Raw genomic sequence first — 24,543 nt, 5'->3', positions numbered from 1 at the left:
GCCCCGCGCCGGGTCCGCGCTGTAACGGCAACCGCGCGGCTGCACCGGGCGGGACACGCGGCCGTACCGACTGTACCGGGCTGGGCGCGCGGCTCTACCGAGCAGCCGTTTCCCGTGTGCCGGAGCGGCCCGGCGGTGCGCCGGCACCTCCCGTCCCGCGGGGTCTGCGGCGGCGAACGCGGTGCGCTCCCTGCCCCGCCGGTGCGGTCCCGCGGTGAGGCGGGCACAGAGCACTGTGGGAGGGCCGGTGACCTCCGAGAACCGGCCCCGGGGCCCGCGACCCATCGAGGGCCGCATCCCGTAGAGTAGCCGCGTCCGCCGCTCCCGGCTTCAGGTGCACGAACTTTCACCCGGCCGCCACCGACCGCCACAGAGCGCGGCGCGGGGGTCCGGGGTGTGGCTCTCGGTGAGAAGTCGGCCCGGCCCGACGCAGCCGCCCCTCCGGCGCTGTCCCGCGCGCGGTGCTGAAAGCGCCGGCGGCCCCGGTGGGGCGGGGCGGGGCGGGGCGGCCGAGCAGGTGGCGGTGGTGCCCGGCCCCCCCGTGCCCAGCCGGCTCCCCGCCCCCCCGCGCGCCCCGCCGCCGCTCCCGTTCCCATTCCCATTCCCGTTCCTATTCCCCTCACGTCCGCCGCCCGCCCCGGCGCGCTCGCTCCGCCGCGCTCGCTCCGCCGCTCCGCCATGGCCAGCACCTTCGCCCGCGCTCTCTCCGCTCGCCGCACCACCGGCCTCCTGGCCATGGTGGGCGCCGGTTCCCTCGCCGCCGGCTTCCTGCTCGCCCGGGACTCGATCAGCGCGGGCGACCGTCAGCGTCGGCGATACCCGCCCAGGTAATGTGCGCGGGCGGCGAGGGCGCACGGGCGGGGGGCGGCGGGCGGGGGACGGTCCCTGCGGCACCGGCACCGGGGAGGGCGCCGGGGCCGCCCCTCGGCTCCAGCCGGGGCGGCGAGTCCCGAAGCAGCTCATGGGGGCGGCGCGGCGGACGCTGCTCGTCCATGGCAGGGAGGACCGGGAGGCCCGTGAACCGAATCCGCGCCGGCCCCGGGGCTCCGGGCGGCGAGGAAGACGGGGGTGACGGGGGGGCGGCGGCGGGGCTCGGCCGTGTTGGACGGAGCCGTCCCGCCTCGGGCTGACAGTCACCGGCGCCGCGGGCCCCGTCGTCCCCGCTCACAAGGGCATCGGCCCCACCACGCCCCGGGCACGGTCCCGCAGGGGCCGCGGGGCGCGGGTCCCGGCTCCCCGGGGCTCGTGGGGGCTGCCGCGGGACCCCTTCGCGGGACCCGTGCCGACAGGGGCCATGAGGGCTGCGGGAGCCACCCCGGGCGCATCCCCGCGTCCGGGACCTGACTGTGGGAGCTGCAGTCGGGGCTGGGAGCCCCGGGGCTGCCGGTGGCCCTGGGTGGTCCCGAAACACCGGAACAAGCCGCTGCAGCCCGAGACATGCGGGAGAGGGAGGGGGAAAAGTGCCTGGCAGCGGGGCTGGGGGTCCCAGGGGACTTCCCGGGATGCCAGGGAGGGCAGAGATGAGGGCTGTTGGAGAGACGGGCCAGCCTGGGGGGCAGCAGTGCTGGGACAGGCAGCACCAGCGGGGACGTACCCCAGGCTTGGTCCAACAGAAGCCAGGAGAGACTTTGTCAGTGTCCTGGTAGGAACAGGATGGAGCAAAGGGTCCTTTTTGTCCTCCTGGTGACACACCCAAGAGCTCCGACTGTGGGAGCTGGTGTCGAAGCAACCCCCAGGCACTGGCAGCAGCTCCTGGCCCGACCTCATCTGGCTGTACCAGCCTTCCCACGCGCCTGCTTTCAGGACAGGGACTCCTCTATTGAAAGGAAAAGCTTTGCTGGCAGGTCCTTGCCCTTCCCTCTCTGGGTCAGTTTTTAAAGGGAGAACTGGAGGGGCCCGCGGGTGCTGAGGAGGCTGCCCCAGCCTGTGAGCAGATTTTGGATGACAATGAGCCTTGAGATGTGCAATCAGGACTTCTGGGAGGCAGGCACAAATTCAAGCAGGGCCAGGCAGGCACATGTACGGCCACAGCCTGGCTTAGAGGTGCTTTTGAGGTAATTCTGGCTCTGCAAGAGCCCTGGTCCTATTTGCATGCCTGGTGCCTGATCCCTTAAGCCAGATAAGTGTCACAGTTGCAGCACAGTGCTAAGGTTCAAGCTTCAGACCAGAAGGTCTCGCATCGCTCCCCTCCAAACTGCTCTTTGCCAGGGACTGCCACAGGGAGCCCAGAGGGGCCTGGAAGAGCCAGGTGCTCCGCATTCCCATGGTTCTGCTCACCATCGCTTGCCGTGGCAATAAGGAAGTGGGGCTGGGAGAGGCAGAGGCTGGTCCTGCCCGGTGCCTGTGCTGCCAGCTCCAAAGAGCATGGCCATCCACGCTGAGTATGGAGGGCCAAGGCACCAGACGGGACTGGAGACAGGAGCTGTCTGTGCCTCACAAGGGCTGGGCAGGGTAGGAACAGGGCCAGGGCTGGGAGGGAAGAGGGACATGGCAGCCACTGGCCAGTCCTTCCACCTCACACTGGCACCAGCTGCTTGGCCTAGCAGTTCCCAGAGTCAGGCCAGGAACATGAGGACTGGGTATTCCTCCACATCCCAAGGCCAGCAGAGACTCAGCACAGGGAAAGAGCAGGATGGGAAGGAGGCAGCACATTGCTGCTCTGAACACCATCAGCTGCTGCCATCCCTGCACCAAATGCCGACAGTCAGAGCAGTGTGTCGCGGCGCTGCATTGCAGGCTGGGAGCTCTGTGTGTGTGGAGTGCTGGCAGGGAGCTGGTGCTGGGGCTCCGGTGTGCTGCATTAGGCCATGGAAATCCGGGGATGGAAAGGGAGAGAGTTCAAAGAACGACAAAGGCTGGATGTTATGGATTATCCACCTCCCAAGGGGTGCATGTTTTCCAGCTTTATGAACAACTGCAGAGCCACAGACATCAGGTCAGGAGGGGATGAAATCAAGGTGGGAATACAGTTGAGAAGCTCTAAAATGAGCCTCCTGGGGGATCATGTTCAGCTGGGAATGGTTTTGTGACAGTGCTGACACTTGAGCCTAGACAGAGCCTTAGGGGTGAGCCGCAGCACCTCGCTCTGCAGGGGTGAGCCAACTCGCCTGGGGATTCTGCCTAGTCTTAGGTTAAAAAACGAGAGACATTGGCAGCAGCCCTAAGGGGTTTGAGCGACACTCCACAGCCTCCTGTCAGAGGCACTGCAGTATGAATGGCCATGCTGAGAGGGCACAGGCACTCTCCCCTTGAGGAAATATGGGCACTGTGTGCCTGCTGCCAAGCAGGTCCTACGCCAGGCACGGCACCGTGTTTGGGCGGTCACGCTGGGGCTCCCTGCCAAAGCGTCTCCACATAAAGCCCAAGCCCCCTCCTCCCTGCGTAAACAAGCCTCATGCTCAGCTGCCTGCAGCAACCCGCCAGCTCCTGACTCTGTACCACCACACGGGGTCTGCTGCTTGCCCCACGTGCCCCCACACCTCTCCAGAGGCCGCGTGCAGCGAGGGCTGCCTGGGCACCGCGAGCCCGTGATGCCAGGAAGGGCACTGGAGGCTGCCGGATTAGCGATGAAGAGCCATGGTGACATGCAGGTGGCTGTCGCTTCCAGAGAGGCTGCCCAGTCGGTGGACAGGCTAATAATCCCTGCTGGGTGCTGAGCAGGTCTGCCCCGGGGTGAGACGCTCGCGCAAGGGCACAGAGGGTGTCTGCTGCGGGCGGCTGTGCCCCGAGGTCACGGGCAGGACGGCAGAGCTGAGGTGAGGGCAGGACAGCGCAGGCAGCAACGCTGAGTTGTGCTTCTGGCAGACATCCACGCTTCCAGCCTCTGCAGCCAGGGATGAACCCACCCTACCACAGGAATTGTGGAATCATGGAATTGAGGTTGGAAAAGACCTTCAAGATATCGCTTGGTGCTGTGGCACTGGTAACAAAATACGGTGCTGGAAGGATAATAATTTTAAAACCAGCCTCAGGGACCAAAATCAAGGGGCCAAGGCAGCCTAAGTAAGGCCAAGTGCAGCATCACCTTCATGCTTGTGACAGAGGACCTCTGGACACCCTGACCACACAGTGGGAAGGTGGTGCCACTGCCAGAGCCCTCCAGCCTGGACAAAGCCTGGGCTCAGTGACTGGCATCCTCCCCTGCTGCCTCTCTGGCACCGTGGTGAGCACAGCAACAGGTGCTCAGGATCTTCACCCTGGCATCATCCATCTGAGTTCGGGTGCTTTAGAAAGGCTGGGAAAAGGTTGCCCTGGGAAAAGGTTGTCTGTGGTTCGGGGCTGTTCAGGGGAGGGTGCACTCTGACCAGGCACTCAGTCAGCACTGCAGCAGGCACAGCACCTGCAGGCAGAGCCTGGAGTCTCAGGGTTTGGATGCTAACCACCTCAGGGAATGTGTGGACGGCCATGGCAGACAGCATGCTTCAACCCACAGCAGTATCCTGCCTACTGGGAGTAAGCTGGCTTCCCTTGGCAACCTCTGCTGTTCCTGGGCAGACTCTGCTGTGTAGAAAGCACATCAGGTGGTCCTGGCATGCCCAGCAGCATGACCCATGCTGGGGCAGTGGAGGAACCTGTCCAAGTGTCCCATTCTGATCAGCAAATGCTTTTTATGAGTGTGTCACCCTGGGGAGACGTGGGTCGGTGGCCAGCAGATGGTAGCAGGAGCAGTGGGGCAGACCAGGGCGGGCTGTGTCCCATCCACGCCACATCAGCCTCTGAGCTGGGGCATTTCACCAGGGCACCGGTCTGTGTGTGGGCTGGGAACAGCCCTCAGCCCTGAGACAAGTTCTCGCCTGGAGCAAATGCCTCCCTGGGCTGGTCTTGGCCGGAGCTGCCAGTGCTTATCCGCACAATACAGACAATGTGAGCCTTACCACCCTTTCTTTCTACACAGTACAGGAAGCCACAAGCAGTAGCCAAGCCATGGGCAAAGGGCCAATGCACATTCCTCGGCCTGCAGGCGCAGGGGAGGAGGTGGTGGCAGCCACAAGGCTCTGCATTGCAGCATGGGGCCGGTGCTGGCAGCCAGGCCTGGTGCCCGGTGTGAGCCCTCAGGAGTAGAAGCTGAGCGCAGGAGAGTGCCAGGACTTCCTGCTGGTGCTGGTGTCTGACAGCTGCTCCCACCAACCCAGACCTGCGCTAGCCCAGGCACCCTTTCTCCCACATGGATCCCCCCCAAGCTGTGTCATCCTCAAGCAGGCCTCTCTCAGAAGGGGAGACAGGTGTCCCCAGGGATGCAGGACCCCCTCCAGCCACCAGCCAGGTCTCCTGGGCTGATAAGGGCCAGTCCTGTCCCACTAAGGCAAGCAAAGGCACCAGGTCCCAGCAGGAAAGATTTGGCCAAGACAAGCACTGTCAGGGTCCTGCCCTGCCAATCCCCTCCATGAGCACAGAACAAGCACAAAGCCTGTCTAAAGTGGGAATGAGGTCAGGGGACGGCCTCCCACTAAGCTGATTAGAGGAAAGCGTCCCCCTAATACAATAAACTGCGCCTGGGCCGAGCAGTTCCCACCGGCTGCAGATCGGGGTCAGCTGATCTCCTGCCCCGAAGCATCCGGGGGGGGGGCAGAGGGACAGGAGCCTCAGGGGTCAGGCACGCCAGGGCCCCACAGGCTACAAGCCCTACCTCCCCCACCCATTGCACTAGCAGACAGAGAGCAGGCCCCCTCCATTTAGGCTGGTGTTGGGACAGCCCCAGGGAAGGCAAGGGGCGTGGGACCCCCACTCTGCTTCCCAGTTGCCCTGGCAGCTCAGCACAGGGCTGGATTGATGTGGCCCCACTGCTCACCTGGCAGGTTCTCCCACCTTTAGGGACCTTCTGCGTGGCTGATAAGGAGCCACTCCTTAATGACCAGTCCAGATTTGCTCGTGGACTCTTGTCCTGGTTGAGTGCCAACCTTCAGCTCAGGCTGCTCCGTGCCCTTGCCCTGCAATGCCAGTAACTGCCTCCCTTCCCCTGGCTGCTGTGGACAAGCAGAGCAGTTTGACCCCTCTCTGAGCTCCCCGGCTCACACCTGCCCCATGGGTCTCTGAGGGGCACTGGCACAAGTGCTCGAGTCCCCTGGCCCCAAAGGACTGTCTGTCTCTCCTCCCACAGTGCTGAGTACCCCGACCTCCGGAAGCACAACAACTGCATGGCCAGCAACCTGACACCAGCCATCTATGCCAGGCTCTGTGACAAGGCAACCCCAAATGGCTGGACCTTGGACCAGTGCATTCAGACTGGTGTTGACAACCCTGGCCACCCCTTCATCAAGACTGTGGGTATCGTAGCTGGCGATGAGGAGACCTATGAGGTGAGTGGCAGCCAGAGCCTTCCCTGCAGCAGCCAGAGGAGTCCTGGTACCCATGGTACACCCAGCAGCCTGGGGCATTACTGCCCACCTCATCCTGCCCAGCCTGAACAGCTGTAAAGGCCCCGGCTGGTCCCCACATATCCCTGTGGGACAGAGGGCTCCTCTGGAGCAGCTGTTCCTGGAGCCCTGCAGCCTTCTGCCCCACTTGCCCCATGGATTGCTCGCACTGCAGGACATATTATTCTCCCAGCCACCCTCTGCAGCCGCCCTGCTGCCATGTCCCCCATGCTGGCAGTGGGGCCATGCTGAGCTTATGGCAGGGGCTTTATGAAGTGCTGGGTCTGCAGTGCTGTACATTGTCCCGCTTGCTTCCAGGTGTTTGCCGACTTGTTTGACCCCGTGATTCAGGAGCGGCACAACGGATACAACCCCCGCACCATGAAGCACCCCACAGACCTGGACGCCTCCAAGGTGTGTGAGCTGGACAGCCATGCTGCACACAGGGGTCCTTTCCTGGGCCTCGGGGACAGGGCCCTGCCAGCACCAGTGCCACACCATAAACATCCTGTGGCTCCTGTCTGTTCCAGATAAAGTTTGGCCAGTTTGATGAGCGCTACGTGCTCTCATCCCGGGTCCGGACGGGGCGCAGCATCCGTGGGCTGAGCCTGCCGCCAGCCTGCACCCGCGCCGAGCGGCGAGAGGTGGAGAAGGTGACCGTGGATGCACTGAATGGCCTCACTGGGGACCTGGCAGGCCGGTACTACCGTCTCAGCGAGATGACTGAGAAGGAGCAACAGCAGCTCATTGACGTGAGTTGGTACAGCTCCCAACCAGCCTCCCCGGGTGCATGCAGAGCAGGACCCCTTCCCCAGCATTGTTTCTCTGGGAGGTTTTATTCTCCTTTCCCAGCCCTCCTGTCTTGTGGGGCCAGGATCCCTGCCCTAGAGAGTCTGCCCGACAGCGCAGAGGGTGCTCACAGTGCTGCTCAGCCCTCCCAAGCCACAGCAGCTCATGGTCCCTTCTGACTCCTTCCCCATGTCTCTGCCCATGTCCAGAGGAAGGCGGGCTTGTGGCAGGCACATGGTTGGTGCCCCACCAGCCCCTGGCATAGGATGGGCTGTGCATCAGCAGCCTTCTGCCTCTCAGGCCAGAAAGGCAGGGGCTCCTACGCATGGGTGCCCTGCCTGAGAGAGCCACAGTGGATCGCCTCAGTGGCAGGCTGGGACCAGTGAGACAGGGAGCACTGGGACCAATGAAGGTGCCCTGGCTCCAGCCATGCGACCCTGGTGAGCTCATGCACTCTGCCTCCCTCCAGGATCACTTCCTCTTTGACAAGCCGGTGTCCCCGCTCCTGACAGCAGCAGGAATGGCCCGGGACTGGCCCGACGCCCGAGGGATCTGGTGAGGATCTGTCCCAGCACTGGGCAGTCAGCAGAGCAGAGAGGGGGGGATGCTACTGCTCCATCTGTCTGTCTCAGCCCTGCCACCCATGTTTCCCATGTTGACTGCACCGCAGACGCCCAGCACATGTGGCACCAGTACCCCTGGACCGTGCTCACCCTGGGCTCTGTGGTCTCACCTGGGAGCCCCTTGTGCACCACAGTCAGCAGCCAACTGCTCCCTACACAAACCACAGCATTGTCCTGGGAAGGGGGACTGCGGAACCAGCCCCTGCTGTCAATCCTGCCCACTCTTACCATCCAACAGCACCTTGCACTCTAAGGCTGCTGTAATTGCTTCTGCTCCCTGGGCAATCCCCAGAGCTCCTCCTGGATCTCTGCATACTCTATGTGCCACCAAACCTGTCCTACCACAGTCACATCTTACTGCTCCCTCCCAGCATCTCTGTGCAGCCATGCAACATCCCACGCTCCTGCAGAGCGACAGCCGGCACACGCATCCGCCCACGCCACCCTTGCTGGCACTGTGCCTTTATATGGAAAACATCTCTACAGCATGCATAGTCCCCAGCTCCAGCTTCCCCTAACGCAGCCCCCACTGTGCACTCCATGCCTCACGGTCCTCTCCTGCTGCCTGCATGGTGCAGGAGCTGTGCTCCTGTCCCCAGCCCAAGGCACTAGAGACAGCTCCCATCACTCACAGCGGCTCATGTGGATGGGCACTGGCCCATCTCCAGGAGCATCTGCTGGCTGCCCACCCTGCTGCCAGGCTGGGCTCTGGCAACATGCTCCCAGCCACAGGCACAGGCAGCACACTGGAACCATAAGCAGCACTGGCACCATGGTGGCAGAAGGGGCACAGCTGGGTGGGCACAGGGCATCTGCAAGCCACCAGCACAGCTGAATGCTGCCCTGTCCCTAGGCATAACCACCAGAAGACCTTCTTGATCTGGATCAACGAGGAGGACCACACACGTGTCATCTCCATGGAGAAGGGGGGCAACATGAAGCGCGTCTTTGAGCGGTTCTGCCGGGGCCTGAAGGAGGTGAGCATCCAACAGCCAGTGCTGTGCTAGCCCCGTGGACAGGCAGAGAGGGGCAGGACAAGCTGCTGCAGTGCTGGCCCTCTGCGCTCAGCCTTGGCTGGGCACCCTGTGGCCAGGGCTGGGCACCCTGTGGCCAGGGTTGAACGGCTGCTTGTGTCTCTAACCCAGGTGGAGCGGCTAATCCAGGAGCGAGGCTGGGAGTTCATGTGGAATGAGCGGCTGGGTTACATCCTGACCTGCCCCTCCAACCTGGGCACGGGGCTGCGAGCAGGTGTCCACATCAAGCTACCACTGCTCAGCAAGGTATTACTATGGCCAGTTTTGTGGGGAGCCAGGCTAAGACTGTGGGGAGCTCAGCCACATGGGAGGTGCAGGACTGCATGGGACCTGGCCTTGGGCCTTGCTCAGTTTCCTCAGGAGGCATAGGGTCCAGCCCATGCCTGCATCCCTGGCTGAAGGAAGAGGCTCAGATCCCAAGTGTCAGCCTGGGTCTGCTCAGGGCAGGGGCCTGTGTGGGGTCAGTGACCCACTAACAGGGTCCTGTGAGTGGCAGGGGGCTGCCCCAGGGAGCATTGACCCTGACTCCCTTGTTGGTCTTGCTGAGCACCAACACTTTCTCTGGGCACCAGGATAGCCGCTTCCCTAAGATCCTGGAGAACCTCCGGCTACAGAAGCGTGGGACGGGCGGTGTGGACACTGCTGCCACAGGGGGCATCTTCGACATCTCCAACCTGGACCGACTGGGGAAGTCAGAGGTGGGTGACAGGCAGAGCTGGGGAGGGAGGTTCTGGAGTATGTGTGCATGATGGGCCCATGGCACCCACGCACCTCCAGGGCTGTATGCTGGGGCCAGCATGTGGGTGCTGGGGGTAGCAGTGCCTGCCCTGTGTGCAGCGGGGCTAGCCAGGTGCCTTGCTGGTGTGGCTCTGAAGACAGCTCCTGAATTATTACATCTGTACTCCTGGTGCAGGTGGAGCTGGTACAGCTGGTGATAGACGGTGTGAACTACCTGATCGATTGTGAGCGGCGGCTGGAGAAGGGGCAAGACATCCGCATCCCTTCGCCGCTGCCGCAGTTCCGGCACTGAGTGGGACTGTGGCAGCGCCAGCCCTGTGGGACCCAGGTCTCCCTGTAGCTTGTGCGATCTCTGTGCCCAGCATGTCGCTGCATCCTGTTACCCACAACACACCAGGTCAGACCCCATAAACATGCGCTGCTGTAGCCATGGCTCGGGCTCCTCCTTACCCCAGCACCCAGTACCCCACTGAGTCCAAGCACCCTGTCCCCCTGCAGAGGCACCACTGGACTATGGGTTTCCTGTGCCTGTCCTGAGCAGCCCTCTCCAGGATGTCCCTGAGCTACTGCTGCCATGGGGAAAGGGTCTGAGGGACCACTGGGGCTGCCCTGGCCTAGGGGACTGCATGTGGGTAAAGAGTTGCTGCAGGGTGCCAGGAGCTGCTGGAATAGTCAAGGCTGCACATGGAAAGGTGCTCTGGGGCCATGTGTCACTGCAGGCAGCAGGGAACTGAGCTCAACGCTTGTGACCATTATGAGTTTACTACTGGGATGCTCACAGAAAGCAGTGGGGCAGGCAGAGGACGGAGAGCCATGGTGAAGCCAGACCGGGGCCTGACTCCACTCCTGCCTGCAGAGAGAAAGCCTGGTCAGAGCTGAGCATGCCACTGGGGAAGGTGGCACGCATGTGAGCACAGCTGGGCTGCATAGCCAACCTGAGCAGGCTGGCTCCAGCCCAAGGCCCCTGCAGCATCCACCACAGGGTGCACAAGGGGGACACAGCAGCCCAGGGTGCAAACAGCACAAGGACACTGGGAAGCAGGAGTTCAAAATGTGTGGGCAGGGCATGGGAGGGCACCAGCATGAATGGGGACAGGGTTGGGGAGGGGAGTGCATGGTCTCACCTTGGTCCTCTGGCCTGGCAACTGCCACCAGTGGGGCAACCTGCACGTTCTGCAGGCTGGGGGCATCACCTAGGATGCCTGGGGGATAGCAGAGGCATCCCAGGTCGCTCTGCTCCCAGTCCTGCTGGCTCTGCAGCAGCTGCAGCACTGTGTCTCTGCTCAGCAAGTCCTGGGGCAGCACCACGCAGATGTGGGAAGAGGGGCCAGGACAAACCACACTGGCAGAAAGGCCTAGGGAACAGCAAGGATGGCACAGCCGCAGGAGCAGGAGAGCTGATGGGGTGGCACGGCCTTAAGGATGGGGCACAATGAGGATAGCACAGCCACAAGGACAGAGCACTGGCAGGGACAACACAGCCATGAGGAGGGAACACCATTGGGGGTGGCATGGCCACAAGCATGCAGCACTAGAGGGGACAGCACAGCCACAGGGATGCAGCACTGTCAGGAAAAGCACAGAGAAGTAGGACAGGGGGCCCCGGTGGGGATGGCACAGCCCCAGGAGCTGGCAGAGGGGCCAGGGCATGGGCAGCTGTGGGGCAGCACAGCGCAGGTGGGACAGGGTATGGCACGCAGCCTCTCGGGGGGCAGCAGGAAGACCAGGCACCTCAGGTGCTGCAGGGTGGGCAGGTGCCAGCTGGGACGTGGGCTGCAGGAGTGGGTGTCAAGGAGGGGGTCCCATTCCCCCTTGCCCATCACCTACCCCAATGCCTGCTCTGACAGCAGCAGAAGCCCCAGCTTGGTGGCTGCCTCAGCAGCCAGGCAGGTGTCCTGCAGGCCCCCCAGGTATGGCAGAAGGCTCTCAGGCTGGATTCGGGCCATGGCCTCCAAGCCCAGGAACCCTACCAGTGGGCCCAGCTGGTCCAGGTCCTCCCCAGCAAGCTCCGTCCCTGCCAGAAGCCACTGCAAGGGGACAGCAGAGGAGTGAAGGCAGGTGGCTGCATCTCCTGTGCCTTGTGCTGGGCTCCCTGCCCTCAGCACGGACCAGAGGGCTCTGTGGGTGGCAGGCAGGACCAGTGGACTGAGGGGCTGGCAGGTCACATGGTCCAGAACCAGCCACATCACAGCACCAGGCAGCATCTCCAGCAGCTTTGCCCTGCCAAGCCAGAGCACAATTGGGCACAGTGGGGGTGAGGGACTACTCCACGCTGGGATAAACAGGGAACTGGTCCCTGCCCTGCAGACCCCTTCTCATGGCATGGGCAAGATCTGGGGGGGCAAGATCTGCGTCAGCCTCACCTGCAGCAGCTGCCAGCTGTCCCCCAGCCCCCAGATCTGGGCAGGCAACAAGTGAGACTTGGCTCAGGCCCCTGGATGAGATCTGGAGCTCCAAGCCTGGGCTGAGGGTTCATGTGCAGGGCCATAGGTGGGTGTGCAGGGGTCCCAGCCAGTGGGGTGCAGGATCAGGAGGGCAGGGTTGGGCAGGGTGGGATTTCCCACTCAGAGAACAGAGCGTGCAGGGGTTCATGGGGTGCAGGGTTGGAACCCCCACCTGCCACGGGGTAAAGCTGCACTGACTGGGCGGAGCAGCCTGTGTGGGGGTCCTGGAGCTGGTATCCCACCTGCTGGGGTGTGAGCTGCAGAAAACAGCGCAGAGGCAAGTGGGGCAGCAGCAGCAGGATGGCGCAGAGGAAGCCAAGGGGTTAGGTGGGCACGGCCCTGAGGGAGGGGGCCTGTAGCAGATGGCTGGCAAAGGCAGCCTTCTGCCCCCGCGTCAGGCGAGCACTGTGGGTCCACAGGGTAGCAAGGTTGTGGGGACAGAGTGCAGGGACACAGCTATGGCAACACCACACAAGCCTCAACAGGCACCCCAGAGACTACCACCACACCCATGCCCTGCAGAGCCCAGGACTCAGCGGCACTTCAAGGTCTACTTAGAGGTCATGGCTATTGCGGAGCCTCCTTGGGCTGGGGCTTCACAGGGACAGGGCAGCATGGGGCCAGGCTGGGGCTTCTGCAGGCAGTGGTGACACAGGGCAGCAGTTGGAGTTGGCCACACCACATGTGTGGACAGTCCCAGCACCCCACGTTGCTTACATGCTCTCGTTGGCCAGGAGGGCTGGTGGGACCCTCGCAATGTCAGACACGGCCAAGAAGGGGATGAACTGTGACAGGCTGACAAATGGCTGGGGAGTGAGATGGGGCAACCCACAGAGCAGCAGCACAGCCAGTGCCACCAGCACCTCTTCCCCAGGCATGGGCAGCAGCACCTGCGAAGCTGTGTGAGCCCTAGCACTGGAAAGGCATGGCCCTGAGCAACAGGACAGGCCCAGTGCCACTCAGCTGTGTTCCAGGACAGAACCCCAAGGCATGAGTCACGCATGGCTGAGAGAGCCTCTGCACCCACACGCCCCATAGCATGGGCTCTGCATCCCTGCACAGGGCTTTGCACACACGCCCCCCATGCACAAACTCCACAACCCCTCACATGTGGGAGCTCTGAACTCTCTTAAGCACTGACTCTGGCTGTCCTGTGCACGGTCTTATGCACCATCTGTGGGCCATAACCCCACATGTTGTACACCTCCCCACAGGCACTTTCCTCCCAATCACAAGGCTCCACCACTCATGGGCTCTGCATTCTCTGCCCCATCCCAGCCCATCTGACCACCTCTCCATGCAGATGGTGCCAGGAGTGGTGCAGCAGAGCCAGGAATCGCTGCATGGCCTCAGGGCTCATGCTGAGCAGCAGACCCTGGAAGGTGCCCTCTGGTATCTAAAAGTACTCCTGCAGGGAATGCAGTTCAGCAACCAGGCAGCGGGAGCACAGGGGCCAGCAGGCCCTATGCTCCACAGGGTCCTGGATGGGCTGGAGACAGCCACTCCAAGATGGGCAGTACCTGCACCAGGATCTCCAAGGCAGGAGCTCCCTCACTGTCCTGGAGCAGATCCCAGAACACAGGCTGCAGAAGAAAGCAGGACTGCACTGCGTATGCAACCCAGACCTTTCCCCAGAGCTCTTTGCCCAATTCTCCCCCCATATTGGGTCTGGGCAGCCTTGCTACAAGGATAATGACCCAAGGGGCAAGGGAGGAGGGCACATGTACCAGTCCTTCTCCCCCACAGCTGGCACTGGACAAGAATCCAGGGATTCTTCAGCCTGCACCCCTGCCCGACCCTTGCCTGACCCAGCAGCCAGCAGGAGGGCTCCTGGGCCTGTCACCCCAAACGTTGCCCCACACCTAGGGAGGCCCTCGCTCACTGCCCCAGCACTGCCCCACGCACACTGAAGCAGCTCAGCAGCTCGCTCTTGGCTGAGCCCGGTGCTCCCACCCCAGGTACCGGCCCATGGCTTGCAGGATGCCTGCAGATGTATTTGCCCCCAGCAAGTCCCAGAAGGAGGTGTTATCCAGGAGGCTGGTGAGGAGGATGGCTTCACTCAGCTGCTCCCCAGCCACCTGCCCAAGCTTCTCTTGTCTGGACAGGTCAGGCTGTGGTCAAGCAGATGCAGGACATAGTTCAGGTTGGGAAGCCCAGCCTGGAGCCTCCTCCCAGCACGGTGGGAGCTGTGAGGCCAGCCTCAGCAGGTAGGCAGCCAGGTCTGGGCAGAGGTCCACAGCATCCAGCCTGGGGGATAGGGGCAGGAGCACCAGGAGCTGCCGCAGCAGGCAGTGTTCACTGGGCAGGGCACTCTGGCAGTGTGCCCTGGCCATGGGCTGGGGATGCCCCAGAGGCTGCAGGAGAGAGGTGCTGGTGCACACCAGCTCCTGTAATCAGCTGGGACGCACAGTCCTGCACAGCTCCAAAAGGGGAGCGTTCCCCCATGCCCACAGGTTCCAGCCCCCAGAGGAGTATGGAGCTGTTCCTCCAGGCTCTGAGGCACTGGGCATCTGTGCCCAGGACTGGGGACAGCCGCACTGCTGGGAGAGCTGGGCCTGGAGGTCGGTGGGTAGCACCTCATGGCTCCTGCCACGGCAGAGCTGGGTGCCCCAGAGTAGGCAGCTTCCCGGGAAGCAACCCCAGGTGTCCTCCCAGTGTGCATGCAGCGGGCAGGCACTGTGCCTGAGGGGCCGGGCCCCTGCTGGACCCCGGGCCGGGTCAGCACAGAGCCGCTCCATCAGGGCCTGCCGAGGCCCAGGGGTCTCCCTCAGGGAGGTGTTGCTGCAGACCGTGGCATTGAACTGGGCAGGGTCGCGCTCCCAGCAGGCCTGTGCCCATGCCGAGCCACACTCGCCTGCAGGGAGGTGCCAGGCAGCGTTGGCACAGGCGGCCCCCAGGTCCCGTGGGAGCTGTCCGGAGATCCGGGAGCTATTGAAGAGGGTGCAGTAGAGGTAGATGGTGAAGTTGGAGACACCCGGCAGGCCAGGGACGCTGTCGTTGCACACAGACTCCAGCCTGTAACCCGAGCCCGGCGCTGGCTCCGCCGCCGCAGGCGGTGCCGAGCTCGCGCATTACTGATGCCGGAACCCGGCATGGGCGGGAGCAGCGGGGTGCTGCCCGGGGCTACGGGTCCTGCCCGGGGCTTTGGGCCCCGCCCGCCCCCGCCGCTCACTCCCCGTACGGCCCCCGCGCGGTGGGCAGCGCCCCCTGCCGGCCCCGAGGCCGCTTGACGGGCGGTGGCGGGCGGAGGACGGGCGGCGGCACAGCCCTTCCCGGCACAGCCCTTCCCGGCACAGCCCTTCCCGGCACGCGGTCCCGGTCCAGGGCTCTTTGTCGCAAAGGCGGCGATGAAGTCAGAGACGTCACCCGAGTTCTTTCCGCAGCTCCGGGGCCGACCGGCCGGTACAGCTCAATATCGGTGACAAAAAAGCCAGAAACGGCCCAGCATGCTGGCCCCGTGCCGGTGGTGAGCAGCCGGCGCCGGCTGGCCCCGATCATCAGTTCTGGGGACACTGGGGACAGTTGCTGAAACTCAGCGGTCAGCAGGAGGGACCTGGGGACGAGGGAGGGCAGAAGCGTACGGACTCCAAGGGGAAACGAGTGGCAAGGCAGAAACGGGGTACCGAGCACTGTCCCCCGACTGATGCACTGTCCCCCAAGGCCCATCTGAGCTGCCCGGCGCACTGCGAAGGGAGATGGCCCTGGGAGACTGAGATTTGGGGTTCTGTGCGGGAACAGCCCCCGGCTCTGCCCCGTTCCCCCGCTCTCCCCCCGTTCACCCTCCCGCCGCTGCCGAACGCGCCCACCCCGGCGCTGTGAGAGAGGGGCGGGGCCGGCTGCAGAGACCCCACCCCCTTCCAGCAGCCCATTGGTCAGGGCCCGCGTGACGCACGCCCAATCAGGAGCTGCCACACGGCAGATCCGGCTGCGGGGGTGGGACTTCCGGCTGCGGCCCCGGCGCCTGTTCAGCCGCCGCCGCTTTCGGACCCGCCGCTCCCGCTGCCCCCGCTGTCCCCGCATCCGCTGCCCCACCGCCATGACCGCGCCCCGGCCCCCGCCGCGGGCCCTGCCCGCAGCGCTGTTGCTGCTCCCTCTGCTCTCCCTCGGTGCCCGCGCCTCCGACGTGGTGGAGCTCAGCGATGCCGATTTCGAGAGCGGCCTGGCCGAGCGCCCAGGGCTGGTGCTTGTGGAGTTCTTCGCGCCCTGGTGAGGGGCTGCCCGGGGCGGGCGGGGGCGGTGGGACCAGGCGGGCGGGGGGCCGGGCTGGGGCGGGCCGGGCGCTCGGCCGGCCTGACCCCTCCCGTCCCCCCAGGTGCGGGCACTGCAAGCGGCTGGCGCCGGAGTACGAGTCGGCTGCGACTCGGCTGAAGGGGATCGTGCCTCTCGTGAAGGTGAGCACCGGCTCCCCCAGCGGGGCGGGCGGGCCGGCGGACGGGCTCCGGCCCTGCGGGGCTCGGCAAGCTCCGACGGGCCTCGTCTGCGTGAAGCATTGAAGCCCAGGAAGCACCTGGAAGTGGAGCCCTGCAGGGCTGCAGCCGCGCAGCTGGTGTGCGGAGAGTGTGCTGGGTGTGCGAGGGCTCTCCCCAGCCTGGAGGAGGAGGCCTGCCGTGAGCTGTGTGATGAGGCGGAGAGCGAGCACCATGCTGAACCTACCCAGTGAGGGTTGCTGACTAAGAGCTTTCTTTTCTGCCACAAAACTTGTAGAGTTTTCTCAAATCAGTTTCTGGCTTCCTTTATGGGAACTGGCACGGACTCTTGGACAGGTCAGCCTGCTTTCTTCAGGTGTTGTGGGAACTCTTTTGTGCTGACAAGGTGCTGAGAAATTCCTTGTTATTGGTTACAAGAAACTGTCTTTTCTAATATTTTTTGTGTGTATATGGCCAAAGTTGTCTTTCCAGTATTTCCTCTAATATTTTTCTAGGCTTCTCGTTACACCTGTGCTATCTCCTTCCCAGTCTGGGCTCTCCGGCACCAGGGGCCATGTGATGGATTCCTCCAGTCCCTTGGCTGGGTTGGGTGTGTCAGGGCTCGATTTTGATCTGAATAGCAAGGTTTCTCTCCCTTTAGGTTGACTGTACAGCAAACTCAAACACCTGTAACAAGTATGGAGTCAGTGGATATCCTACCTTAAAGATTTTTCGAGATGGAGAAGAGGCAGGAACCTATGATGGGCCCAGGACAGCAGGTAAGAGCTGGTCAGCAGTGCCTGGCTTGCTGAACTGTTGCAGGAGGCAGGCTCACATGTAACAGCCTGGTGTCCAGGGATACAGAGAAGGTTCCCACCTACACATACGCCACCCTCTTGCCCTTTTCAGAACTCTTTGTGCTGGCAAAGCCCTGGATGTATATTTTCCTGTGAAGGTTTCCACTTTAACTCCTAGTTCCCAGGATGCTAGAAAGTTCCTGTATGAAGCTGGTGGGAGCACTCCTTCAGTTCACATATTTATTATAGTGGGGACATGTATGGATTCTGTAGAAACAATTTTTGGATTAGGAAGCTTGAAAAGTGTCTTGTGGAATCTGGTATTGATCCCGTTTATTGTTTTACTTCTCTTTCAAGATGGGATTGTCAGTCATCTCAAGAAACAGGCGGGACCTGCTTCAGTGGCTCTCAGTTCTGTGGCTGAGTTTGAGAAGTTCATTGGTGATAAAGATGCTTCTGTCGTGGGTGAGTAGAGGTAGTGCAGAGTGAAATGAGCAGGCACTGTGCTCTGGGAGCTCGTGTGGAAGGATCAGAGGCAGTACCACAGGCTGTAGCAAGGGAAATTCCAGGTGGACACAAGCAAAAAAGCTGTTGGTAATGAGAACAATAAAGCCCTGGAAGATGTGCCCAGAGTGATTTCAAAGAGTTCAGCCTGGAAGACTTTCACAACTCAGTTGAACAAAGCTCTGAGCAGCCTGGTCTGACTGGGGCTGGTCCTGCTTCAAATGGGAGGTTGCATCTGAGGACCCTGAGAATTTCTTCCAAATTTTTTTTCTTTTTTTCCCCTGGCTCTCTGGCTGTGATGCCCCCTCCGGCACTGTAGTATATGTTTTCCAAAGACTGTTGCTTTCTTGGCTGACTGACAACAGGTAGCTTTGGGTTGCTGGAGGGTACATTTGGGGCTCTGGTGGCACCAGGGGGCTGTTGACATCAGGTCATGTGACTGTGGTTACAGTGGCAACAGCAAGTGCGCAGATCAGGTGTGCTGTCTTACAAAGGATTATTGATCAGCATCCTCAAACTTACTGTTATGAAGTGCTAACAGCAGTTGTTACCACTGGCAGTGTCACACAGTCACCAATGGATGTTTGGGTGCTCAGTGGACAGTTGCCTTTGGCTGAATGACCCAGCTGAGCAGCTCCTGAGTAACTTTCTCCTGCTGGAAGGGAGAGAGTGCAGGGAGGTTCAAAAAAGTGGGAGAGAAACAGTGAAAGGTGAAGGCCTGAACATACATTGGAAGACTGTATTCAGGAGTGATGTTTCAGTGCATCATAGAGAAAAATGCCGAGGGCTGCAGAGGGACTGCGGCCGGGTCAGTTTGGGGTCATCTACCTTTCTGCTCCAGGCTTCTTTAGGGATGCATCTGGGGATGCTTATTCGGAGTTCATGAAAGCAGCCAACAGCCTCAGGGACAACTACCGCTTCGCACACACTTCCGAGGAGCAGCTGGTGCAGAAGTATGAGGAAGATGGAGAGTAAGTTACTTAACACAAAGCTTTCTTGTTATTGAGGCATTTGGAACAAATTTGTGGATTCTAGTTACTAACTGGGTTCACTTTGTGAACGTAGCTTAAGGTCTGGTTTCTTCCCCAATTGCCAGTGGTGTATCCTTTTTGTCTCTTTTGAATTGAGATAGACAAGTGCAAACGGTTGCAGGCTCTGGAAGGTTAGCATCTGCCTGCGGATGGGAAATATCTCAATGGAGGCATCTTGCTTCCCCATTGCTTATTATGGTGGGGGGATTGTTTCTCATTGTGGCCTGTTTGGATCATGGAGGAGGCTCTGACAGGTGCATCTAAAGTAGTAGTGCCACCAAGAAGCTAGACAGTGTTGTTTGAGTTATGAATGGTGAGAGGGAATAGTCTCTGGAGAATGGGCTCTTGCGTCATCTGGCTGCTGTCCTTCGACTCCCAGGGACCCATTGAACTAATTCACAATACCTGTTTCCCCGCAGGGGTATAGTCTTATTCCGTCCTCCACGCCTGGCCAACAAGTTTGAGGAGAGCTCCATCAAGTACCCAGAAGACAAAATCACCAGTGGAAAAATCAAGAAATTCATCCAGGAGAACATGTGAGCAATTCCTCACCAGCAAACATGACAGACTGTCTTTGTCCCTGTCAGAGCTTGTTTTCCTAGCTGGCATTGCTGCCACTTCGTGCTGAATGTCTTGGCACTGCTCCCCTTTGGGGACACCTTCCTGAAATCCTGGCCTTGGCATGCAGTCTCCATGTTCTAACCATGCTTCTGTTTAAAAACTGAACTTATGAGAAGTGTGCCAGCTTTGGCCTTATTTAGATCACTTTAGCCACTGATGTGGCTGGAGATGCAGATTTAACTCAGAATAATCTGGTAGAGGAATGAACCAAGTGTTTCTTCCTGGGAAGCAAGTGTACTGTGTTGAGCCTGTTCTGGGGTCATGGGCTCTGCTAACACCTCTCTCGTTGACAGCTTTGGCATCTGCCCACACATGACTGAAGACAACAAAGACTTGATCCAGGGCAAGGATTTGCTGGTGGCATACTACGATGTGGACTATGAGAAGAACGCAAAAGGATCCAACTACTGGCGCAACAGGTGGGAGGGGTGGAGGGTGAATCGGCCTTGCAATGTTCCTGTCTTGCTGTGGTTCTGTAGCTCGAGTGACAGTCCTCTGAAACCCTGCCTGCTTGCTCTTGGATCCCTGGTCCTTAGGGACTTAGACCTTTCCCACAAACCACCTTGCTGCTGTGGTGTGCAACTGCATCCTTCGTGTTCCCCAGTGCCTGAGACACCAGGGTCATGCGGTCAGGGTGGTGGAGGATGGAAACACAACACTCACCTCAGTCACCATAGGCACAAGCTTACTGCTCTGCTTCTCAGCACCATTTCTACAGGACTTGGCTCTGCAGAGCACATTGTGCCACTGAATTCCTTGTCCAGCATGCACGTCAGCTTGAAGGGTGTTACATCACGTGTAAGAAAATGTTCCAAGAAATAATGCTTTGTCTTTTTGTTTGTTATTTTTTCCTTTCAGAGTTATGATGGTTGCAAAGAAATTCTTGGATGCTGGCCATAAACTTTCTTATGCTGTTGCTAGTCGGAAAACCTTTGGCCATGAGCTTTCCGAGTTTGGTCTGGACAGCAGCGTGGGTGAGGCCCCAGTTGTTGCCATCAGAACTGCCAAAGGAGATAAATACGTCATGCAAGAAGAGTTCTCGTGAGTTCTTGAACTTGTTAGTGTTGGGTCTCACTGGCTGGACTTTGGACTGCAGGCCTCTGACCAGATGATACTTTGTTGGCTGTTAGGAAACAGGAAAGCTGAATGATGCGGTTGGAAGAAATGATTGCTGGGTCAAAATGGCTCCTGCTTGTGTGTTTTCCTGCTCTCTAGAGAGCTTGCAGCCCTTCCTGTTACACCAAGGGGGGGAATTTAATTAAAGATATCGAAGTGTCTGGTTAGGAGCTAGGGTGCAATAAAAGGCAAAGGAAATAGTTGTACCTTTCATCTTGAAAAAATAAACGGTGCTGGAAGCCTAAAACTTCAAATGGGATGTGCATCCAGCCTCCTGTCAGAGCCCTTAAGGGCATCCTTGCACTTGTTCTGGGGTCTAAGCCAGCCCAGACTGGTGCTGTCAGAGATGCAGGTGGCATCTGTTGTGTGGGTGGAAGGAGCTTAAATCAGCCTTGAAAGTTTCCCTCTCTCATCCTATATGTGTGATGATGGCTGTAATATCACTTCTCTTTCAGCCGTGATGGAAAGGCTCTAGAGAGATTCCTGCAAGATTACGTTGATGGAAACTTGAAAAAGTACCTGAAGTCAGAGCCTATCCCTGAAAGCAATGATGGCCCTGTAAAGGTGAGTGCTGCATGTGGATGTGAAGACTGTTCAGCAGCATCTTCCAGCCAGTGCCAGGGTGGAGTACTGTGAGTGTGGCATGGTGGCAGCTCGAAGAGCCTCTGCGGTGATAGATGGAGGAATTACTTGCTCCCTTGTTGCACTGCAGCTTTTTGAGGCAAGGGAGACATGCAGCGTGCAGTTTGGGTTCTGTTTTGTTCTCTTAGCGTGGTAATTGCTGCTTGAGCACAACAGCTATGTGCTTCACAAGTGCAGCATCATCCAGATTTCCAGGGATTATGCAAAGGCCTGTTGTCTTGGCTTGTGCTCCCTTGTGGCGTGGCCTTCCTGTTGGTTGTGACTGCACTATTTTAGGGAGCTTTGTGTTCATCTCGTCTTTGGGGTCTGCCTTTCATCCTCCCAGGCAATTCTGCCCTGAGTAAGAGCATTTCCTGTCATGGCTTTATGGTGAAGCCCTCATACAGGAGTGGGAATCACTGTGTTTGTGGGGATGGGCATGGCCTCAGCTGGCCCTGCTTGGCTGATTCCTCAGCTTGGAACTTGCTGGGATTAAAAAGAAATGATTTTGTCCTCCTTCTGCAAGGAGACCATGTGCAGACCTCACTTGCAGGTAGTGCTGGTACGTTATAGCAAACTTTTATCAGCCTGCTGAGGATGAGTGCTATGTTTGGTCGTCTTGCTGCTTGCTGTGCAGGTGTGGGAGGCCCAGGCTTGGGTGGAGTGTGTGGAACGTCACAGCCTCATACCTGACTTGGAAGGAACTAACTGGTGTGATCAAACCTTACAGGTGGTGGTGGCTGAGAACTTTGATGAAATTGTTAATGCAGAAGACAAAGATGTCCTGATAGAGTTCTATGCACCATGGTGCGGCCACTGCAAGAACCTGGAGCCCAAATACAAAGAATTGGGGGAGAAGGTAGGTCTGGAACTCTTGCAAAAGTGAACTAGAATTTTGCAGCACTAAACAATCCTGCAGGTTGTTTGTAGCCTCTGTGATAATGGGACATAATTGTGCCTTCCTGAGGACTCTGAGTTTTGGCATCTGGTGAGTGCAGATGTCCATCAGCAGGATCTGTGGTAGCAACCACAGGGGTAGGTTTAGTCTGTTGCCCTTGCCTGTGGCTGATTCAGTGACTGGCTTCAACTGGCCAAGCTCCTTTTTGGATCTTTTCCATCTGCATGATGATAGTCTCCCATTTGGGGAGGGATGGTGATGTGGCATCCCCTGTGTGCTGTCCTCTGACACTGCTATCCCAGCCATTGCTGACTGCTGGGTTCCTGGAGTGTGGGATTGGTTACTGATGGGCTCATTCTACCCACAGCTCAGCAAAGATCCCAATATCATCATTGCCAAAATGGACGCTACAGCCAACGATGTGCCTTCTCCCTATGAAGTCCGAGGGTAGGTGTGACTGCTGTGACTCCATGTGTTAGTGGGTGGGTCCGGCTCTGTCTGCCCTTGGCTACAGCACTAGAGCTGGAAGAGCCTCACAGGGAGGGTGTGTGTGAGGACTGACATGCGACTGCTGAGCAATGGCTTGATTTGGAGAAATGAAGAGTGGAAAAAAAGGACATTGATCTGCCTGGATTCTCCAGGATTCTGGTGTCCTGGCTCTGCCTGGAGGCCTGCCCTGCTGCTTTGGAATTTGCTGTGATTCTGTTCCTGGCAGTGTGAAAACAAATCTGAGCTTGCTGTTCCAAAAGCAGTCAGCCAGCAAACTTGGACCTGTGAGCTCAGCGAGCTTTGCAGACCTGGCCAGGCCCTTGGAAGCCACACCTGCTGCCTCAGAGCTGCCAAAGCTGTGCTATGTTAAACCAGGGCAGTGTGGGGTGCAAGTCCCTTCTGTATGGGCTGGTCTGACAGAAACCAAAGCATGTCAGGAGCTCAGGTGTCCCTTCTCTCTCCCCAGCTTCCCCACCATCTATTTTGCTCCAGCTGGCAAGAAGCAGAGTCCAAAGAAGTATGAGGTGAGTATTTTGCTGTTCTTGCTGCTTTACAAAGAAGTGAAGAGCATCCGGGTGTCCAAATTACACTCAAGCCTCTCTGGAGTTGGGGGTGGTTCTGTGTCCTGTTACCCTGGGAACACACCTGGTGGTACCTGCTGGGAATGTTGCACTGCATGCTGCAGGCCCTGGGGAGAGCTATGCTTGCAGTCACCTGGGTCTCCTGCCTGACACCTGAACCCCTCTCAGCAGAGGGGAAGCCCATGGCGGGTACAGGCCCTGCCTCACTGTCATCTGTTTTCTGCAGGGGGGCAGAGAAGTGAGTGACTTCATCAGCTACCTGAAGCGGGAGGCAACCAACACTCCCGTGCTGCAGGAGGAAGATAAATCCAAGAAATCCAAGAAGAAGGTGAAGGAGGATTTGTAAAGTACCCACTTGCTATCTGGTCAGGATGAGCTCTTTGTGAATTGGGGAAGCACTGGGCAGACTGGGGCCAGTTCTGGGCTGTGGAGAGCCAATGGGCTGATGGCCCTCAGCTGCTGTATCTAGTAATGTTTAATTTCCTGCCGTCTCTTAGCTGCACTGTTGTTGGGCTCCCCAGACTGGTTTGTTTTGTGGTTTGGGAAGGGTGGGGGGTACAGTTATTTTCTAATTTTTTTTGTACATTTGGAGAAGTGAAACAATAAAATGACCCCCTTAAGACCAAGTGTCTCTGTCTTAAGACACTGGGATCTGCTCTTCACAGACAGCAGCTCTCTGCTGTGAGTCATTCCCTTCAGTGAGCTCTCACACGTCTGTTCCTGACCATTGAGCTCAGCCCCATTCTTCTCCTTCCTCAGCTACCACAGTCCCTCCAAAACATAGCAGCAGCAACTGTCCCAGTGTGCTGGGCTTCAGGTGCTACATTTACACACATTTTGGGCTTTGGGACTCTGATCACAAGTGCCTTTGCTGTCTGTGTGCTGCCCCCGTGAGTTCAGAGGAACGTGGTGCTCACTGTGACTATTGGATCAGAGCAGTGCAAGCACAGGGAGCAGGCTGGCATGGGGCTTGCTCAGCAGCAGCAGTAAATGAGCTTTGAAGCTGGTGCAGAAGTAGTCAGGTGTAGGGGAGGAGTGCTACTTCCTACAGACTCTACCCAAACACAGGTAGGGCCTGGACTGAGAGTTTCTCATAGCCAGGTGCTTGGCTGTGGTGAGGGCAGTTAAGACCACTTAATTGTAACATCATTTTGTCTCTTGGTAAGAAACAGGCTGGTAGCTGTGAGTTACTCTTCAGGAGGGAGAGGAATAGACCCTGTGTTGTGGTTGGGTGGTGTGGGCTGTGACTGACCAGGGTATCCTACTTTCCTCTGGGAAGGGCAGGAGTGAGATAGGCTGACCAGGGAGGGGCTGTTGCCCTGACTCTGGATTCTTGTGCTGCATGCGAGTTGAAGAGGGCACTGCTGTGTGGCAGCAGTTACCAGGGCAAGAGCCAGAGCTTGTTCTATCTCTGGATTCCTCCCCTACAACTCAAAAGGCTGGGCACGTTATTTATCGCTGCTGGAATTCTCCAGATACAGTAGCTCATACAAGGCTT

General features: G+C 59.3%; 3 protein-coding genes across 11 annotated transcripts in view; 2 read left to right on the top strand and 1 right to left on the bottom strand.

Moving 5' to 3' along the window:
* PPIP5K1 (diphosphoinositol pentakisphosphate kinase 1) overlaps positions 1 to 799 on the bottom strand; it is a 53,018-nt gene extending 52,219 nt beyond the window's left edge. For 8 of the 9 annotated variants that reach the window (XM_027688211.1, XM_027688216.1, XM_027688215.1 and 5 more), the window contains exon 1: positions 690 to 786. The gene's annotated coding sequence lies outside the window, so the exon portion shown is untranslated. Of the gene's footprint in view, positions 1 to 689 lie in introns of all 9 variants that reach the window. The other variant, XM_027688213.1, reaches the window with a different exon arrangement.
* Positions 576 to 9,963, top strand: CKMT1A (creatine kinase, mitochondrial 1A). Its single transcript, XM_027688222.1, has 9 exons — positions 576 to 827; positions 6,098 to 6,296; positions 6,672 to 6,767; positions 6,884 to 7,105; positions 7,612 to 7,697; positions 8,619 to 8,742; positions 8,911 to 9,045; positions 9,372 to 9,497; positions 9,713 to 9,963. The coding sequence occupies exons 1-9, from the start codon at positions 679 to 681 to the stop codon at positions 9,827 to 9,829; spliced, it is 1,254 nt and encodes a 417-aa protein (XP_027544023.1). The 5' UTR covers positions 576 to 678; the 3' UTR covers positions 9,830 to 9,963.
* Positions 9,964 to 15,921: 5,958 nt separating this feature from the next.
* Positions 15,922 to 23,672, top strand: PDIA3 (protein disulfide isomerase family A member 3). Its single transcript, XM_027688481.1, has 13 exons — positions 15,922 to 16,187; positions 16,294 to 16,372; positions 17,049 to 17,166; positions 17,542 to 17,649; positions 18,530 to 18,659; positions 19,139 to 19,255; positions 19,634 to 19,759; positions 20,199 to 20,381; positions 20,912 to 21,020; positions 21,808 to 21,936; positions 22,343 to 22,422; positions 22,931 to 22,988; positions 23,272 to 23,672. Exons 1-13 carry the CDS (start codon positions 16,018 to 16,020, stop codon positions 23,389 to 23,391), a joined length of 1,527 nt encoding a protein of 508 aa, XP_027544282.1. The 5' UTR covers positions 15,922 to 16,017; the 3' UTR covers positions 23,392 to 23,672.
* The last annotated feature ends 871 nt before the right edge of the window (positions 23,673 to 24,543 follow it).

Source organism: Neopelma chrysocephalum, unplaced genomic scaffold (genome assembly GCF_003984885.1).
Source record: "Neopelma chrysocephalum unplaced genomic scaffold, ASM398488v2 Primary Assembly neopelma1_75, whole genome shotgun sequence".
Taxonomy (NCBI): Eukaryota; Metazoa; Chordata; class Aves; order Passeriformes; family Pipridae; genus Neopelma; species Neopelma chrysocephalum.
The sequence above is the reverse complement of the archived record's forward strand: the minus strand, read 5'-3'. Positions and strand labels throughout refer to the sequence as shown.